Consider the following 21,368-nt stretch of genomic DNA (forward strand, 5'->3'; position numbering starts at 1 on the left):
ATGGACTGGGACAGGAATGTACCTACTCCACCACTTCCTTTTATCCCCCAGCAGAAGTCCAACCATGCTGTCTGTAGATTTCTTTATAAAGTTTTTCTATTTGAAGTAATATTTTCAAGTCCTGGGTGCATGTTATATTCAGCAGAGAGATCATCACATTATTGTCCCCTGTCCTGAGATGTCTGCCTGTCTTGTCTGCCCATCCCAGGGCAGGGACATGGGCAGATTTTGACCTAAGTTGCTGATATCAGTGTCAAAGTTTCCCTCAGTTTCTGTAGGTCATGCAGAGGATTTCAGTCCTTGCTGTCATGTGGCCTGTGAAGTATCACACACACATCTCTGACACTATGACAGCAGTAAATAAAACCAAGCAACACCCACTGCTTGTTTGGGCTGTTGACATGTCAGGATGATGATCTGTGTGTCTGGAGAAGCTGAGCAGAAGGCTCAGGCAAAACCCTCTGGGAAGTCAAAATGAATTAGAGGGCTTTTCCATCTCCTGCTCTGAGATTATTAGTCTTTCAACAGCAGCAGTATTACATTGAGCAGCTCACACATTTCTAATTTTCCCTAGTCCAGCTTCTAAACTCCCTCAGGAAATAATGAAAAGAAAGACGAGACTAAATGGGCTCAGCTGAATATCCAGCACAGGAGGAAGCCCAGCATTTTACCAGGTTCTGAGATGTACATTTTGGGGAGCCACACACACCACACACACTGGTGTGCACAGCAAGCTGCAGCTCGAGCAGCTTGCTCCCTCCAGTACCTCCCTCTGCCACATGGTTACATCTTGGCAGAATTTCTTCCCCCTTGCTTCCTTTTCTAGGATAGAAGGGAAAATAAATAGCCTAGAGCTTTTTTCTAAGTGTTCAGGTAAATCCTTTCTCTGACTAATCAAACAGGTACTTTGGAGCCTCTGGTAATGCCCTTGGAACCACACTAAATCCTGGGATTGGAACTGATGTTGCTCTGGTATTTCCAAGCAGTTTGCACCAGACTGGCTGTGGCTCTGCAGGTGGCAGGAATTTTCCCCACTGCAGGAACAGAAAATTGAGAATTCTCCATAAACCAGGCACAGCTAGAAATAAATCTGAATATGATTATTGGGGGAATCCTGGTTTCTTGGAAGTCAAGGGAAACCTGTCATTAACTTCATTTGACTACTGTGACACAGCTGATAAGTTTTGTTTTTTTTTTCCCAGATGATGTTTTCAGATCTTTTATGAGGGATTCTCTTACAGGAGAGAGAGGAAGGGAGTGACAAATGTTATACGTAAACTCTGTGTCTGCATTTTTTAATTGTTTGCTATTGATAGGAGGATCAACAGGAATGAGAATAATGGGTATCAATGTTTGTGTCATTATTATTTGTCAACAGAAGTACATACAGATAACAACTTTGGGACCTTCTTTAGATTAAAAAATATGTATCTTCCTGTATTTGATACACATGGTTTGAGTGCATAGAGCTAACCTGGAAAACACTGCTTCAAAAAAGACAAATAAAAGTAAGAAAAGAGCAGAGTATGTGGAAGTTTTTCTGGTGATTTATCTCATAATAAAACATTTCATTACATTTGAACAAATACAGTCATGCTTAAAGAATAGAAAAAAGAAATTATCTTCTGCCAGCTATTTCCAGTAACCATAAAAGTCAATAGCTTGACTCAACTGCCTTTACTCAGTAAGGCACCAAACCAGAGGGAGTCAAAGAATAAAAGGAGACATTAATTCAAGTGTTCATTCGTAATTTAACTGCCTGTGAAATGTTCCCTTTACCAAATGGAAATGAGGTTGCTCGGCCCATAAGCCATCCTTTCACAGTCTTGCAGGGTTCACTTCAGAAGCCTTGATAAAAATATACAGAAAATACAATTTTCAAGTGTAGATGGAAATCCCCAATGTACTTTATCTGACAGCTACTGCATTACAAAACAGAATTACAATTTGAAAGCCTTGGGCACTGGCAGGCCTCTGATGTCAGCTATATAAAACCACACTGACAGACAGTTATTACCAAGGTTAATCTCTGAGAATTAGGACAAGGCAGTCAGTTTTAATATGTCAGAATCAGCTAGGAGCCCATCTGTATCTACTGTGGTCCTTACTTTCTTAAATCCAGTTATATAAAAAGATTTTTAGTCGGAAGTTGTAGGTGGGTTTTCAATGAAGACACAATAAAGTTGCAATCACCCCTTATCATTAATTCAGTGTAGATCCTCAAGGCATATCTGCATAAAGACCTTGTGGAAATAAGCATCCTTTCAGTGATACCCAGCATCTCTCACACAACAATGGGCAAAATTTTCTTCTCATGTGTGGGGCTATTGCTTCTCCTACAGACATTTTTATTGACTTCAGTAGGAATGAGGAAAGAACTTAGAACTTTTAGCTGTGGATGGGGGGATTCTGAGCAGAAAGACACCAGTGTGATTAGCAACAGATCTCATTTCAGACTACCATGAGAAATGTTGAATGTAACCATTGTGAGCAGAAATGAAAATAAACAGACATTTTTATCAAAATCACATGGAGGGAAAACTTTACTAGATATGAATTAATTAAATCAACAAACCACCAAATAATTTGGAAAAGTTATGGAACAAGGAAATATTCTCAAAGGACAAGAGTTTTTGTAGGAGACATAAATGGCCTAGCTTACCCTTCTCTGAAACTATATTAAAGATTTTCTATGATGTCTTTCAGTAAGAGAAGGAATTGCTCTGTGTTATTGCTAATATGCCTGTGACTGTACAGTTGATATTTGCATTTGCATCTATTTGAGCAGGTTTCTGCAGGTCATGCCAGATGCACAGGGGGTGCATGAACACATCCAGCATGAAGGAACACACTCAGCTGTCTGAACAGCAGCATGGGTTCCTGTGCATGTGCAGGCACGTGGGATGTGGTGCTGCAAGATGCAGAGACTCCGTATCTCCCTCTGGCCTGCAAAATTCTCCTGGGGATTTCAGCACCATGCTCAGGGATACATCTCCCTGCCAAGGGCTGGCTCTGCCCCTGCCAAGTCAGGACACAGCAGAGCAGATGGATTGATTACGAGTAGGTAGGTGGCAGATAAGGTTACTACTAGGAAACAAGTTTGAACTGTGTCATGACACCTTTCACAATAAAAATGCATCTGCAAGATACAAAGGTGAAGCAATCATTAAAAGGACAGTAATCACTGAAATGATAGGACAGTTACATAAACGCTGGAGCAATGAGTGCTAGTAATTAGGGAATTTGTACTTACTGGCATCATCCATAAATTCAAATTCACCCCCTAATTCAGCACTAGTCAGGTGGTACTGGTCAGGATCAGTCAGGGCACTCAGCAGAATCAGCAAGACCACCGAATTTATAATCTACAGAGAGGAAAAAGGGAAAAGGATCAGTCTGTGAAAGTAATCCACGAAAAACCTCTGGGCAGCACACACCCACCATGTTTCACACCACCTGATAGAGACTGTTTTCCAACTGTACAACTGTAGCATTTAACTGACACTGTAATTAGTTTCTTTAAGCTGGTGAACAGGACTGACTTCTTCCCTCAGCAGCAGCATGAAAATTAAACAAAATGTAGATTACCTCTTTTCATTCTGACTCTATTCCACAGCAGAAAAGTTACTGCTGCTCTTTCAGACTATAAAACACATTAGCACATTCACCAGTCCTTCTGAGATGGGTGCTGAAATCAAGGACTATCAGCACGGCAGAACCAGAATTGGGGACAGACCCTGTAAAACTGCTAGATGACCAAAGAGGAGCTCAGTTACTGGAAAGGGCTGTGTTCTAAGAGGCCATGAGTGAGGTGCTGGTTCAGGTGAGCTGCTAAATGAGGAGGCCTGGGGGGGTGGCAATGTGAGCCCCGTGTCTGATGCTCACATTCCTGTGTCTTATGGCACAGATGGACATTCACAACCACCAAGGCCTTGGCTATGAAATGCAGTAAGTGAACGAAATGCCAAGAATACCAAGTGATCCAGCAGAAGCGGATTGTCAACAATCAGCTATGGACGGATTGGAGAGGTAGCCAAGAGCTGTATTTTAAAACAAATCTGAACAAAATGCTCATATTGCTTTGAAGTGAAGAGAGCTAATTGCAGAAAAGAAGATTGCTCAGCATGAAATAATACAGCCAGGCTAAAAGCTTATTCTACAAAACTAGGAAGATAACTGGTGAAGAAGAAAAAGGAAAGGAGAAAGCTGAAAACAGTACGCTTGGAAAGATGGATTTCATTGCTTTGGTTCTCACTTCAAAGTCATCCTAATCTGATCACAGGTTACTAACAGCAACAAGAAGGTATAGGTGTAGCACAGGTTATTTCAAGACATAACAGGCTAGAGACTTTCTCAGGTAAGATAAATCCTTTTTGATAGGGAAATTCCATCAAGTCCAGCTGATACCAGATCTGTTAGCAATCTTTGAAAACTACTGAGAATAGATTGAGTTCACAAGACAAGAAAAGAGCAAGCACAGTTTATGCAATTTCAAAGCAGGAAGATCATGTAATGAATTTCTAGATAGACTGAGAACAAAATAAGAACAAATAATCAAGCAGTCTCCCCATTAACACTTCAAATTTGTATGGTGACAAGTAACAATCACCACGGGCTTGTCAAAGACAAACTGTAAGTAATTTATCTTATTTTCCTTCTCTGACAGAGCAAGAGGCCCTATGGATAGGGCAGAAGCAGTAGATCACATCTCTGCATCTTAGCTCCCTTTTTGACATTTTGAGATTCTCACAAATGAGCATGGAAAACCTGGTTTGGTTGAATGTGCAGGAAGGTGAATGCACTGCCAGCTGCATAACTGTACTGAAAGAAGAGCTGTGACAGATTTAAGGATTCACAGCCAGCAAAGATACATTGGTTAGGGTTTTCCAGTATCATTGAGAGACTTGTTAAGTCACTTGTAACCTCTACCTTTCTCTAATTTGCAGACAAGTTGTAAGCACTTTGTGAAATAAGATTACAATTATTTTGACCAACTAGAGCAGAATTCAGACAACAGAGCACAATTCAGCTCCAAAAAGCATAGAGAAACACATTTGTGAAGAATTTCAGAAGAACATGAGGCAAAAACACTGAGTAAGTGACAACTGCTCAGAAAGGAGTCTGAGTATGGCAGTGAATTAACTGAACACAGCTCAGTGGAATCCCACAAGCTCAGCTTTGTGGCTACATGGTGCTGGGCAGTGCTGCAGAAACCTGGGCAGTAGATGCACAAACTATCCTCCCACTTGCCCTCCATGGGCCTCTGCAGAAAGGATTCAAAGTCCTTCTAAAATGTACAAGGAAAAACCCTGGGGAGGATCCTGCATCAGAACAGAGGGCAGTGAGACATCTGGAATGTAGGACAGGTAGGGAACAACCAGGGGTTGCTTAGCAAGGAAAAGGCAGGCGGAGATGCTCTCAGTCTTTTATGAGCAGAAAGGTGGGGGAAAAGAACAAGGCAACAGATCCACTGGCTAAACAGATCTGAATTACAGCCAAAGAAAATTTAAGTTAATGTGGCGAACAATTAAAAAAGAAGCAGATAGAGATCGTCTGGAGGGGGTTAGAGATTGTCATTACTGCATTTTTACATAGAGTAGTTAAATAGCTCTGTGTGGGGAATGCTGTAGCATGGTCTTGTCTTTCTCTTGGTTTTGAAGACATCAGATGGTTATCAAAATTCAAAGTACATTCCATAAATCTTACTGGGTTTTAACATCATGTATAACTCCATATCACACTTAGTTCTTGTTTTATACTCCTTTGTAGAAAGCTAGAAGATATAAGCCAGTAATAAATATGTTACCTAAGAAGACTACTCAAAATATCCAAGGAATCAGAAACAATAAATGCATAGAGTGTTGCTATTTAAAGACATATTTTTGGGTACAGATATAGCCATGAAAATTCATAAAATACTGACCTACACACTCTACTTTCTCCTTATGGATATGTCCTGATTCTGATTATGTGATTGTCAGCATTGCCTTAAATTCTGTATAAGACATAGATTGTGTTTGCCTGATCTGAAGTCTGCTGCAGTCAGTAGGAATCTCTCTAATGCTCTTTAGTGCATTACTTTTCTGTTCTATCAGTTTGTTCTCTAGAGATGCTCATAATCATCTGAGCACTTTCCAGCTGTGCTGTCAGCAGTGCAAGTGAAATACACCATGTGCTTGTTTGCTCCCTCTTTCTCCCAGAAATGTGTGCACAGTTGGGTGTATTGTGTTCATTAGTGTTTTCCTTTTGTTTTGAAAGCGATGTGACTGTTGAATTTTGAAAAATGTTCTAATGCATTAATTATGTCTGTCTAAAAACTTCCTGATGTAATGTTTTCCAAGGACACACAATCAAGGACAAGAGCATGAAAAATTATTCCCTGTTGGTATATGCAGTTAGTATGAGAGTTGAAATCTCCATTCTAGGAAAAGCAAAAGAGATTCCTGTGCTCTTTTGATAGGGCCAAAATTTCCTTCAAGATGTTTTACACTTTTTCAGCAACAAATTGGGTAACAACCAATCAGCAATGCTTAGAAAGCATTTTAATTATGCAAAGTTGCAGGAAGCTGCTAAACCCTGTACCTTCCCAGTGAGACACACTGTCCTTCTTTCATGGATGGAGAAACTGAAAGGTGTCCATGGCCATACACCAGTGCGGTTGCAGCAGGATGCTCTCCCTGGAATGGGGCAAAATAACTTGAACAGTGTCCTGTTTGCAAAGCTGTCAGTGGTGAACAAAGAAGGGGATTCATGCTGCCTTTGGTGTTGAACAATAGCTGAAGCCAAGTCTGACTCAATCCCGAAGTTAAACACTCTGATAGTGAGATAACAATGTGGCAGACCTGCTAAAATACCTGGATAAAGGAACAAACGAGTGCCCCTGCTGATAGTTTATCTAAAGCTCTGAGCTGACACAGCTGGGCTGGAGGCAGAATGGCTGACAGACAATCACCCAGCTCCAAATTGAACAGCAGGGCCTTCTACCACAGTCCTTCCTGCAGTGCATGTATGGGCACCTCTCCCCTGAGTGGGGATGCTCATCAAGGTTACCTTTCAAGGCTGAGTGAAAGAAACTGGCCCTTGGTCACTGATATGGGTGGGTAACATCGATCTGTTAATAACAATTAAATATCAATTAATAATTGTTTTTGCTAGCTTTAATACAATTGTTTCAATATTGCTTTGTGGTGTACTATAATAGTTGTTATATCTCCTATACTGTGTTATAGTGTATAATAATATACTGTGTTATAGTATATAATAATTCTGGCTACAATAGTTTTGTCTAATCATTATAATAATAAAACCATTATATTTATTTATTTAAATATATCTGGTTTGCTGTCCTTCATCCTGTGGGACAAAGTTGTATAAAGGTTCAGTTATACCTATATAATCCTTTAGACATAAACTGTTGATGAAGTCTGGGGTTAAGACTGGATCCAGCCATACCCAGACTCCTCTAGGAGGAGTTTAAAAAGCAAGGGGATCCTTTCTACACCCTGTAACTCAACAGGAGGGTTTCTTTAATAAACTTTACCTGAAGCTCCCACTCTGCCCCTGACAGGTGCTCAATAAGAATAAAATGCAAGACTTTGCACTATCAAGTCAGGACTGTGACCACAGGGTCCTACAGCTGATAGCACCCAGTGCTGCCAGGGGCTCAGGAGAGGAGCTCCAGGGACACTCAGCCTTATCTGACCTGCACAGCCCCAACCTGGGCCTGTCCCCACCCCTGCCCAAGGCCCAGAGCCCATCCAGGGCAGCCTGGGCTCACCAGGCCCGGTCCCAAGGGTACAGGACACGCCAGTCCCCAGCCATGCTCCCTGGAGGACCCTGCAAAGGCACCTTGCAGCTGGTCTCCAGCTGTGGCCCTGGCCCCAGCCCTCTCTGCTTTTGGTTGGCACCCCTGGTTTATCCCCTGCCCTGCTGGGGCTGGTGGGATCAGCCCCAGTTCTGCCTCTGGGCTCAGTCCCTGCAGGATGGTGTTCAGAGTGCCCTAACAACACACTGGACAAAGAACATACAGAAAGTCCTAAAAATGCCCAGCTGTGCCCTTATTCTGATATGGAAATAAAATAATTATCTTTAAAAAATCCAAAATCTTACTTCTCTGGCATCCGGATGGAATTACATCCACTTTTTTAATCAATGAAGGGGAGGAAAATAATAAATAATGCTTTATAGAAACCACAGAATGTATGAAGCCAAGGAGAAAGAGGAAATATGGAAGAGACATCCAGATGTTGGAGCAGTAACTGGAGTTCTTGCTATGGGCTTATAAAACATAATTTCAGATTTGAGTAGAAGACACTTTATGCAGCAACAGCTCTGTGAGAAAGGTGCATGCAGGCATGAGCATGAGCAGGTGATGAGACTGGGACTGACCACCAGCCACTGATGCTGCTTCCACTGCACTGTGATAAAGAACCAGCAGATTAGGCACAATGTGAGGCAGTTCTGCTGGAGAGGGTGTCCAGTGTTTAGGATGCAAGGACACAACCTCATGTCTTCCACAGGCAACACCCAGCAATTATAAACTATTTAATGCACGAAAATTTCAGACTTCTACAGCCAATAAATCACCTTTTCTCCATGTCATTGGTTACAGAGGTCAGCAATGAACTGTGGTGACCCACGGGAATAAAATGCAGGGGAGAGAAACCACTGCAGCAACAGGTGATCAGAAAACAAATATCACTGTCATTTCAGACCTTTTGTAGAAGTGCAGATGCATGGTATCTATCCCAGCTTATCTAAAATAAAATTAGTTCCAGTAGCTCCTAAGAGCCTGCCATTAACACCAATCTACTGATAATCCCCAACTCAAGCAGACAGAGAAATGCTTTGGCCAGCAACTTACACAAATGTCTGTAAACACTGAAAGAATGGAGTTACAATGGCTTGCCAGGAGCTACAATGCCTTTCAGTCAAGAATCAAAATAAAATAGCTTTGTTAAAGGAGTGTAAGAAGAAGAAATATTATGCTCACTTTAAATCAATACACTGCATTAAAAACAGTGATGTTTCTATTGAAGTCTACAGGTTCCCCTCTACAAATATTCTACTGCAGCTCTCCCAAGGCTTTCTAATGCAGTGAAGAGAGATACCTATATTTACAGGAAAAAAGAAGAGCTCCCCCAGCTTTATTTCCATTGAGGGTTCAATCTATAACTGAATCCATGCATGTAGCAGTCTGAGTGTTATGGGTGGTGAAAGATATTTGTTCAGTTTTAATTCTGTGACTGCTTTCAGCCTCACTGAACTCAAGAGAGATCCACTTAAGCACTCTCCTTAAATCTCAGCATTGGTGGTGAACTAACTCCCTGCCTGTGCCCCTTTTTGCAGTTCCAGAGCTGCTTTCATGACACTGGGAAGCCCTGTAATATGTAGGAACTGGCACACACAGTTCTAGCATATTTTTAGTACCCCACAAAACTGGCATGGTTTAGTTTGTTGTCCTCTACAGAGATACTAAGGAAGCAAACTGCCAAGGACATTAATTTTAGTAGTAAAAAATCCTAAAGATGTTTAGTAAAACTTAAGAAAATCTCAAGCAGAACCCCTGTACCCTCTTCTCTCTCTCCAAAAAACTCTGTTCTATACAGAAATGATAGAAACAAAACATCAGTCTTAAACTACTTTTGCTCCTTGAAACTAAACAGAAGAGTATTTTCTAGCACCTGGATATTTGAAGTCAGTTTCACTATCAGAAAAAGTAAGAATGAATGAAAAATGTCTATTTAAGAATCTCAATGTCTAATTCACCCTATCTACCTTTCCCTTTTCACTAGGCATGTTCTTTCCATATTTTCATTTTTTTCTTTAGGCATAGAAGATCTTAAGAAAAGCAAGAACACTTTTGCTCATCAAAAGGACAAAATAACTCTACAAAGGAAAAAAAATCAGGGTCAGGATTTAACCAGCTCATGGTAGATTTGCACTATCTGGGGTGCATTTCCCAAACTTCTCTGTTAGTGTAGATAATGAATTAAGGTTTATTGTCCCATATAGGAAGATTTTTCTGTCCGTTCTCTGTCTCCCTGTTAGACAAAGTTTTGTGTTTGTACGTGTTCATTGAGGGCTTTTTCTGAACTCTGACTGAAGAAGAAACAATGAGGCAATTTTATCAACAGAGGTTTTTAGCTGAGTGCTGTGAAGAGCAGGCAAATAGCACATAAGAAGCAGGAAACAAGATGTCCCTTCAGTGTGCCCATGTTTCTTGACGAGTGTCCCTGCAGTGATTCAATCCCTTTCCCTCTGGAGGCACAGGAGCCAGCACAGCACAGCCAAGGTGTGAACTCCAGGAGAGGAGGAGCAGGAGAGCCCTGGCTGTCAGAGCAGACACCTCTCCCTTTTCCCTGCTGTGTAACCCTTTTGCCTCACGCTAATGAAAATGTTTCAACTGCCCAGGGCCTGGGGACAAGCTGCAGATGTGTTAGTGATGCACAACTTAATGAGTGCTCCAAGTTAGAAACCCAGACACCCTCAACTTTCATCCTATCTTTTCATCCAATGGAGCAAAACAGCCTGAACAGAAACAGAGAGAGGGACACTTGAACTTAGGTTAAAAGGGAATCCTTCACTCCTCTGACCAGTGAAACATATTATCAGGCATTATTACTGAAGCCAAAAGGTTGAAGGAATTCAGAAAAAAAATATTTATTTACTAAAAGGAAATGCAAGTGTTTAGTCATATCACAAAAGATCTGAAAAACAAAATATAAGCCTTCCTGCTTCAGGTGTCTGCCCAACCTTAACATTACAGGATAATAAAAGAAAATGTCGTCCCTGAACAAGCTGTTCTTTCTCTCTGTGTGGTTTCTCAAAGCATGGTTCTAGCTGCTATCTGAAATACTGCACTGGAGTAGGAGGAGCACTAGTCAGATCAGAAGTAGCAATTAGGATTTTATATTCTTTAATTTGGAGAAGATAGGGTAGAGTCCGCAATTCTTGTCACTATTTTTCCATACTACTTATGAGAAGGCAAAGAATCATCCAGGCAGGCTCAGACTAGCATATTGCAAAGTCCATATTATGGAGAGCATATAATAGAAAGCTGCATAAAGTATTTCAATCAGCTTTTATACACAATTTCAGCTTTGATTGCTATGACACTCAACATTGAACTCTAAAGATTATGCTGATTAAATTGATATAGGAAGTCCAGAATAATTTACCAGCACTCTTCTATACAAATGACTCAACTGCTGCCTACTGCCAATCTTTTAATAAGTTTAAAACCCAAACCACAAGAGGTTTGTTATTAGTGAAATATGGTAATGCTTACATTTATTTTAAAAAAATAGATGGACAGATTGTGCAATATGCACAAGAGGTTTCTGGCTCCCTAGTGATAGAGTTTAGTTTGTTATATAGTTGTGGGAGACTGAAATGTTATGGTGTGTGGCTCAGATATTGTTATGAAGGACTTTTTGCCCATTAGGGCAAAACTGTATAAAGAAGCTGCAACCATCAAAGGCTTCCTCTTCCTGAAGATGCCTCCTGAGGGTAACTTGGGACTGTGAGTTAAGCTCCCTAAGGGAACTTGGGATAAGATAAAGGTGACACTGTTGTTCAGTCATCTCAGGTCTAGGGAGAAGGAGACAGACTGAGGGAGAATGAACTATCCCCAGAAAGCCAAACCCAGCAGCTGTCCTGAAAAGCAGCTCTGGCTGGGATTGAGGTGGGGGAGGCCACAGCCCACAGCCTCATCTGCTGAGTCTGCACAGACTCTCCCCAGCCAAGGGGGCAGGAGGAGTTTTGGGTGTGTGGCACAAAGCAGAGGCAGTGAACAGCCATCCTCCCCTACACCAGCCCCACAGGCTACATTCATGAGAGGCAGCTGAGGGGGTGCCATAATCCATCAAAGCCCCCCAGAGTGCTCCCAGACTCATTCCCAGAGCACTGCACGTGATGCAACTGCTCCAGAGCCTGTGGCAAGAGACTGTGCCACACCTGTTCCTGCAGGGCAGCTCCCTGGGCATCCCCAGCTGCCCTGAGGCACATTAACACACTGAAATCTGTGTTTTGAGGGACCCTCACCACCAAGGAGACCAGAAGAACATGATCAATAGGACACCATCAGGATCCATGGAGTAGTGATATTTTCCCCTTAATCTGTCTCTCTGTCATGCTCTTCTTTTCCCCTCTCCTTTTTCTATTTCCTTCTATCTCTTTCTACCTCCTATTTGCTGTTAAATAAAATCCATACTACTGACTTTGGCATATGGTCTTGCTTGCACCTTCATTTGTGCAGAGGCATCTCTTTCATAATTTTAATAACAGAATTGTAACTTTATTTAATCTTAGTCCCTCCCTGGTTTAAAGAAATAAGCTATTTGTATACAAATTTATCAGTGGAGTCTTTGTTGCTTCTCCATTGTATTTAAAGCAAGTTGAACCTGTATCTAAGGAAAGTCCTGAAAATGACTGCTGAGGTCTTCTGCCCAGCAAGACCTCTAGGGAAATATTGGTGGAGTAATATAATCACATATACAATTATATCATTGCCAGATCAACTCACAATTTCTACTAAAGGTCATCTTGGTTCAGGATGCAGTGGAGAACTAGCAGAAAATTGGTATGCAATAAAACCTTATTAGAAAAAGGGTTGTTCAGGTGGGATTTGCTTGGTTTCTGCATTTCTCCTTGACTTCCAAAAATGCCTGTTTGAGCCTTGCAGCTGACTGAAAGCTTGAGGGCAGAGCTGCTGAAGTGTGACTGTGATGTGAGCTGTGGCAGGTCCCACAAGGTCCCACTTTGGTGTGGCCTTGTGACAGAGGCTGAGCCACCGCTGTAGCTCCTACCCAGGCTGGGCTGCCCAGGTACCCCCTGGCCCTGGCCAGCTCTCTGTGTGTCCTACAGCAGCGCCCAGGGCTTCTGTGCTCAGAGTCCCCTCCACCCTCCTGGACTCGGCCACTGCCCTGCTGAGAGGACTGGGCTCTGCTTTGGAGAGCAAGACACACACAAACACTTCATTAAAAAAAAAAAACTAACAAAAACCAACACCGAAACACACCAAATCTTTGATCCATGATTCTTATGTAGCCACCACAGGCAATATCCAGAGAAGCCATACAAGTGACTGCACCCTTAGAGCACTCTGCAGCCCAAGGCAGGGATTTAGTCATGCAAGGAAGAAGCGGAAGGATGGTACAGTACAGATAATTACAGAAATAGTAAAGAACAGGATCACATGTATCCTGTCTGGCTGGCCACAGCTGTTTCACTGTTGGGAAATGCATCTCTCCAAGGTGAAAATCTCCCACAAATCTGTGTTTCTGCCAAAAGCATTTGTCTTGTCTGTTTTAAGCAGCTTAATATATCTCTGGATAGAACAAGACCTTGCTCAGCACATGCCAGCAACAAAATGAAAAGCAGTCACAGCACTCTCAAAACCCCTTTCAAGGCTGAGTACCAGGATAACAATAGTTAGAGCTGACTGCAGACACCTGAAAAAGAGCTGACCCTCAGGAGGTCCAGGAACAGGGTGCTAGGCTCATGTCCATGTTAATCTTCAGGGATGCCTCCCTGGCAATTCACCTCACACTGACCAGGAGCACTCTGACACCTTCAGACACAAGTGTGGGTTTTTCCTTCTTATTCTGCTCTTTGGAGATTTGGGACTTTAAACCTCCAGCCCTGCTTGAGAACAGCACAGAAACTGCCCTGCACATCTTCAAGCCTCGGCCACTTTAAACTTCCAGAGTTTTACAGTCAAAGCACAAGCCTCACAATAAAACAAAGAGAAAAAGAAAGCAATCAAGGAAATTAACTCCTGGCTATTTTGCAACATCCGTTCTATATGTCCAAGAATATATAAGACTAATTGCATTTTCACTGACGTCAGTCTAATCAACGATCAGTTTAGGAAGCTTAATGTGTTCTCCTCTGGCTCACTAGGAGATACATATTAACCTTCAACAGAACTTCCAAACACATTTGACTTGATTAATGTAATACCTCCTCTCCTTTCTATAAATATATTCATGATTTTTTGTATAAAAACCCAAATGTAATTACAGCATACTGAACTCTTAATGGGATTCTTTCCTTCAAAAAGCATTTATGTAAACTTTGCTCCTCTTACAACCAACCATCTGTTTTCTCAATGAAGGGAATTTATTATCCAATTGAAGGCCTTAGTAAGAAAAAATGGGTATTTTACAAAGGTTTGCAGTTTCTGACGTGATAATTGTATTGATTACATGAGACAACTGTGTGATTATCAAAACAACTGATGCAGATTATCAGCTGTCATTGCTATGATTACATACTCCATGAAATATCTTACTGTGGTATTTGGGGATATAAGAAAAACTGCCTGTGTTAGGGGATTAGAGCTTAAAGACATTTTCATAAATCCTTGTGTTGTGTCATAGACTAATAAACAGTTCAGTAAGTGCAAGAGCCGCCCAAAAGACCTTTTCAAGAAATTTTATCCCTCCAATAACTTAAAAGGTTTTTGCAAGAAAAAACAATTTTAATAAATGTTTTCATGTCATACTGATGTATGACAGAGTCTGAGACAGACTAATAAAATGCTGCTTCTACCTCTTTCTGCAGCACAGGAAACACACAAATATGGGTTTTTTTTCAGCTAGAGCAGAAAGCACAGGTAAAACTTGGGATATGGTGTACCAATGAGCCCATCTTTTGCTCAGATAACCTTTTTGGCCTGCTCAGGGATGGATTCTGTCACACACAGGTAAGTGATTAGGCTCTTTGCAAGCTATTTTATTGATTGTGCCATTTAAATTCCTCCCATGCTGTCCTGTATTTTGCAATTCGACTGAAGAGGGCCTGAAGCATGAATTGGAGAAAAAAGATGGGATAAGGTCCTGCACTGCTGAAACCTACTTGGGCCTGTGCACAGCACAAAAGAGTTCTTTAGGAAGTTATCCTGATGCCATTCTTGAAGCTAATACATATTAAATTATTTAATAATGTATCTCTAGAGAAGTTACAGTCAGAATATGGTTATTGAGAAGGTCCTTCAGATAAGGTCATTTTGTTCATGCTAATGATCGTTATTAGTCTTTATTTTTTGCTGTGACATACATAAAATTCATACATGTGCTTTCAGTTTGTTAAGTAAATGACATACAGGGCCTGAGCAGGTATTTGTGTGCAGAATCTGTATTTTTTTTCCCTCTGGTCTTGAAGATAATGAAATGGATGTGATCCAGTCCAAGAGCATATACCCTGAACCTCCTCTGACTCCAGTCTCAGCTGGATATTCAACATGTACATCAATCATCAGGGAAGCCTTTAAAAGTAAGATTAATATTCTCCTCTATTCATAATGAATTCCAAGTTTTCTCTCCACCCTCCACAATAGCAAGCATGTGCATAGGAAGAGTCTATTGAGTTACTGGGGAGTGTTACTGTTTTTTTTCCATGATTTTGTCTTTCATCTTATGAAGTACAGACAAAAGAAAAACTAATGATCATTTTACAGACATGGCACTTGGGACATAAATATTTCATCAATTCAGCCATTTCTATTAGAAGAATTGGGAATCTCATTTAATTTGACATTATGACACCTTCACTTGCTAGTGGAGAAATTTCACGCACTGCTGACACTACGTCTCCTACCAAGGGATGGGAATTGGGAATGTCATGGGCATCACCCAGCTCTTCCCCCTGAATATACAGCCCAGGTCTTGGCCATGGACAGGAAACACCTGGTGAATCCACAGCAGGCCCCATTCTGCAGGAATGCTTTCCCCAGGGCCAGCAGCACTGGGCTGTCACTGGAGGTGCTAAAGGTGCAGGATAATCCCACCCAAGCCCAGCTATATCCCACTGGGACAGCACTGGAAGAGACATCCCTGGGTGATGTGAAGGAACTGAGCCTTCAGTGAGCTGGCTGCTATGGCCCTTCATACAGACATAAAGCTGAAAATCCTTTATTTTTAGTCCACTTCATTCCATATAAAGCTAATTTTCAAAGTAAAACACAAGGTCTCATATCAGTATTCGTGAAAATTCCCATAACCTGACACTGAGATAACACATCAGGCTTTCTGATTGTGTCGTTTTGCTCTTTTCACAACTTCAGTTCTTTTTTCAGTTTTCAAAATCTCCTGATTCTCCCGGGTTTAAAAATAATCAAGAACTTCTTCTTAGAATTTCTTTCTTTTCCCTAAAAAGGCCTTCACCGCCTGTTCAAGGGACCCTCAGGCACAGGTTTGGTGATGTGAGTAGTCTCAGACAGTGTAAAGCTTGCAGGAGAGCAGACAGAGCAGCTTGGAAGGCTCTAGTGCAGGGATATTTTGTTTACATGAGCAGTCACTGCTGATCTCTACCCCCTGCCAAGTAAGCCAAGATTACTGAAATCTTCTAACTGGTATTTAAGCACATTGCCATACATGCTGTTTTGCATGAGGCCTGAAAAATGCCAGGACATAAATGTGGCCTAGTCACAAAATATATATTTTCACTCTCCTTTTGACATTAGATCAAGTTCACTCTACCAATCTTGTCAGGGTGCTCAACCTTAAATCAGTGAGACCACAGCCCATTGCGCTTTTCTTTTCCTTTGCAATGTAAGTCTACTACCAGTATATATTTTCATCATTAGGATTCAATCATTTTACTAAAAGAAGACTGGGACAGAGATAGATATTAAACATGCTTTCAACACTATATTAAAAAAAATCCAGAACTGAAATGTCACAACCAGCAATTCATGCCGAGCTCTCCACAAATAGCAGCTCAAACATTTAACCCACCTTGGCTAAAAACTTCAGCTTGCTCTATTTATGTTCTTACTGCACATCCTTCAGTGAGGGCCACACAGCTCGATAACCTGTGGTTATAAAAGGTTCTCAGCCTCCCATTAGTTTTTATTTTTAGCCCCTCGCTGTCAGGAGCTCCCGGAGGGCAGCGGCTCCCCAGGCGTGGCAATGGTGAATGCTCAGCACATTCTGCAAGAGCCCCTTGCCCAGGGCCAGCAGCTCTGCACTGGCGCTGGAGGTGCTCAAGGTGATGCTGCGGGGTCCTGGGGGGCTGTGGGACCGCGGGGAGGAGCAGCCTGTGCCCGGGGCTCTGCTCTGCACTGGGGCACCGGGCACACAGAGCTCTAACGAGAAGGCTCCTTCTTCTATTGTCTGGTTTTTTTTTTAAACTGGTACCTTACAATTCCATCTTCTCCCCACCAAAGCAACCAGAAATAATCAGAATGCCTGCTATCTCAGATGGTGTCAGTGGATCCTCGGGGTGTGCAGAAACCCCACTGTCAGGAGAATGGAAAACCCTTCCATGACACTGTCAGCACATCTGACGTTGCTCCTTGTGTTTTAGACAAGGAAAGTGGAGTCCATTTCCTCAGGAAGAAGACACGCTGTGTTTATAAATGCTGTCACTGACAGGGGTGTTGTTACTCTGACTCACTAGCACTGACTGGGTCACTTGGAAACTGAAATGCCAGTTTCCCCCAGACTCCAGCACCCACTGGAGATCAGAACTGAAGTTGGCTCATTTCAGCATTGTCATTGTCCTAAGCAGCATAGTGACAAAATTCAGCTATGGAAAGTGACTTTCTAGTTTAACTTGGTTTGGTTTTTTTAAAATACAACATTTGTAAGACTTTTGTGCCCCAAAATGTTTCTGCGTTACTACTATGACTTCTGATGTTATGTTATAATACAGAAAGTGTACAGTCCATCTCAGATAAAAACTCAAAAATTAATAACCAGCCAAACCAAACTGTTTGAAATAAACATTAACCCTCAGTCAGCCATATTGCTGACATTTTAATCCTTAGCATAATGTTTGTATTTAACATTGCAGCACCCTCTGTTAAGCTTTTCTCCCCAAGGCAGCACGCTAGTCCCTGAAGTGTGGGCTATTCTGCAACCCCATTAGATATTCTTTTCAGGAAATTTCCCCTGGCTACTCCAACCTTTGCAAGTTACTTTTTACACTGAAGTACCTCAGTGCTCAGTGACTTTATGTATATAGCATTATTTTGCTGTATTGCAAAATCACACAGCAGCGTGTTATATTACTGTAGATGAGCACCAATGGCTCTACCAGGAAGAAACTGCTGAAACACAAGAGCTATAGAAACATTAGTATTCTGAGATCCATCATGTTCTAAAATAGAGTAAAGTTAAATATTGATTTCCCAGCTATTGATACCTTATGAGACCATTGTGAGTGTCTGTGGCTGCTGTGCTTGAGTTGGGAAAGCTCCTTGGGAAAACTTTTGTGGGAAAACTCCCTCAACAGCAGCATTGACAACTCCACGTGCACTCAGCTTCCCACTCTCCCCACTATTTGTGGGACTCCAAACACCCAGTTAAACATTACAACTAAATTAAAACATTAAACTTAAAGCTTATTGATGGGGGGGTTGCAGAATGTGGAGACACAGCCCTGGGGCTGTGCCAGCGCTGCTCAGCAGCAGACAAAACCCTGGTGTGTTATCAACACCTTTCCAACTCCTGGTGCACAGCGTGGAACCCGGAGGGTTGCTATGGGAAGATGAATTCCATCTCAGCCACTATTTTTTCCACATTTACTCAGACATTAAATTCTGCCTCCTGAAATTCTGCTAACTCAAAACTGGTTCAACATGCGAAAATGTTGTGTTAAAAGTCTGCCAAAACTTCAAAGCTACTGCTTTTTCCTCCTTCAGATGCTTCTACTACTGAATCATTGTATTCGTTGTCATAGAATTAATAAAACTTACGCCTCACAGGTAGTGAGAAATGAAAAAGCAACAAGAAAACTATTCATTCTCAAGGTTGATATTTTTCCTCAAGTAATTTCCTGTAAGGAATAATGGCAAAGCATATGTAGAATAGATATTGGTGTTGCAAAAACTCAGAGTGGGTTTTTGAACTTTGAAGTAATGCTCATGGGTCATGTGTGGCTTGGAGTAATGCAACTACCCAAAATACATGCAGAGAAAAAAAAAAATACCACCAGAACATCTATTTTTATGTTAACCCTTAACAGCACATGGTAATAAAACCATGGTATGGGTTTATATGGGTTTATATGTTATGTTATATTGTTATGTAACCGAACTGTAACTGCTCTTCTGAGCCAAAGAAATCTATTTGTGTTTGACTTTATCAGCCAGGGCCATTCATTCAAGGAACTACTCCTTCCTTACTTTGTGTTTCCTAACATAATAATCAATCAAAAAGGCTTACCATTTATTATCTACATGCATCTAAATATCTATTTTTAATTATTAAATTTAAAATTCAAATACTTGCAATAGCAAAAGAAGCACAGAAAGAAATGTGTTCTGTATCAGTTTGAAGTAATTTAGAAATCCACCCTGAAAAAGTTATGAAAGCAAAACTATCAAGAACTGTAAATCAGGAAATACCTGCTCATAGGAAAGGAAATTTAAGACCAAATCTTGCAGTAAAATACTATGTGAAATTCGCCCACTGGTATTTAAATGTTTATAACAGATTAGGTAACAGTCTTAAAAGCTATCAGACTTTTCTTTGTATCCAAGCCCAGGTGATGCACCTCCCTCTTCCTCAAATAACTTTAGGTCCACTGAAGAGATAAAATATCTATATCCCTCTCTCTGTGGAGCCAATGTGAAAAGGCTTCGTTCATCTGAAGGCAGAAAGAAATAACAAGCTCCCTAGAAGAAATGTTCAAAAGCTTTCAGGTCATATTACAACTTAGCAAAACTTAATTGCAGCCAGGCAAAGAGAGGCATATTTTACAATATTGTCAGTATTGTACAGCTGTGGATGTTGCTATTAACCATATTTTATTAAACCAGGAGCAAGAAATCGTTCAACTAATGCACCATTTTCTCAGTGGTGAAATACATATTTTACAGGACATAGAACATTTTATATGATTTCTAAGACATAAATGTCAACCTAGCTTTTTTATTACACGGGTTGAATTTATTTAATGAGCTGCCTTACAGCGGAGGCAGCCCTGCATTTTTCACTTGCTTCTGCGGGGAATTTCAGTAGTTAGCAAATGAGCCCGGGTCTAATCTGCTTCCGTCTGCAATCATTTGAAAAATGATGCTTGGCAAACAGCTCTGCACAGCCTCGCCATCAGACGGAGATCGATTCCTCACACCGAGAGACGGAGCAGGCTGAGAAGTGCATCCACGTTACCTACAGCAAACAACCAGCCCTTTTTATTCTAACACCCTGCGACTACAGCCGGACCAGCTCTGGGAAACCGCTTTCCCCTCATTGCAAAGGATGGGGAAACAATGGTCAGAGAGGAACCGAGAGCTTAACGCGGCTCCCCGGGCCAAATAACCGAGCGTCCGACAGCCCTTGGGTACTGCTGGGAACGCTGGTGTCCCCAGGGTGAATTCCGCACTCGAGTCCTGTAATCCCGGCAGAAGCAAGCTGTCTTTCCAGCACCTGCGAACAGCTGCCCGGAAGGCTTCAGCTCCCTACCAGGCACACCAAAACGCTACTGCCAAACGACGACCTGCCACACAGGGACAGCAGTGACAAGAACACCCGAACGCTGTATGAAGCAGCCACCAGAGATGATCAAACATGATTTTCTGCGCGGCGTGCCCATGGGCCGGGCAGCCTGGCTGGAGCCAATGCACCGGCGGGGCCCGTGGGCTGCAGCCACCCCGGCCCGAGACCACCCCGAAGTTTGGGGGCAAACTCACCCCAGGGGTCTTCACTTATCACATTTTCAACCCTCACACAGCTTTTGGGTTGAGGCCCTCCCGTTCCTGCCCGTGCAGTGTATCCTGCATCCCCTGCCGCTGCCCCGGCCCCTGCACACGCACTCGCTCCGTGCCCCAGTTTCGCAGAGCCGGTGCCCGCCGGGATCAGCGGCGCGGAGCTGCTGCGCATTCCTCCGCTCCAACAACGCGGCTCCCTCCGAAACCCGCCCGGGCAGCGGAGCCGCTGCGATCGGCGCCCCCACCCGCGGAGCCACCCCGCAGGCTGCTCCGGAGCCGGGCCGCGCTCACCAGGTACCACACGCCGAGGATGATGGTGCCCGTGCGGACATGGCAGCAGAGGCAGCAGCTGTTGGAGTAGAAACGCGCCCAGGGCGAGCTCAGCATCTCGGCGGCTCCTCGGGGCTCCGCCGCTCCGCGTCTCTGTGCGCGCCGCTCCGCGGGGCGGGACCGGGCTGGGGCCGGGCTGGGGCCGCCCCTCCCGCCGGGCGGGACCGAGAGCACGGCACGGCACGGCACGGCACGGCCCAGCAGGGCGGAGGGAGCTCTGAGGGCTCTGCGGGCGTCTGTCCCCGCAGCAGCAGCAGCAGCAGCAGCCCGGCCCCGAGGCGCGGGAGGGTTTCGGGATGCGCAGTCCCGGGCGCTCAGCGAGCGGCAGCCCGGCCCCAGCGCTGCCGGGCCAGGGCCCCTCCCGTGGAATGCTCCT

The 21,368-nt window shown here is 42.9% G+C and overlaps 1 protein-coding gene across 1 annotated transcript in view; it reads right to left on the reverse strand.

Annotated features, from left to right (window-relative positions):
- LAPTM4B (lysosomal protein transmembrane 4 beta) overlaps positions 1–21,109 on the reverse strand; it is a 59,176-nt gene extending 38,067 nt beyond the window's left edge. Inside the window, exons 1-2 of the mRNA XM_063172012.1 lie at positions 20,954–21,109; positions 3,254–3,365 (exon numbers count right to left, since the gene is read on the reverse strand). Of these exons, the coding sequence (XP_063028082.1) occupies positions 3,254–3,365; positions 20,954–21,049 (208 nt within the window). The 5' untranslated portion in view covers positions 21,050–21,109. The remainder of the gene's footprint in view (positions 1–3,253; positions 3,366–20,953) is intronic.
- Positions 21,110–21,368: the final 259 nt, after the last annotated feature.

This window comes from Melospiza melodia, chromosome 1, assembly GCF_035770615.1.
Source record: "Melospiza melodia melodia isolate bMelMel2 chromosome 1, bMelMel2.pri, whole genome shotgun sequence".
NCBI classification, from domain to species: domain Eukaryota; kingdom Metazoa; phylum Chordata; class Aves; order Passeriformes; family Passerellidae; genus Melospiza; species Melospiza melodia.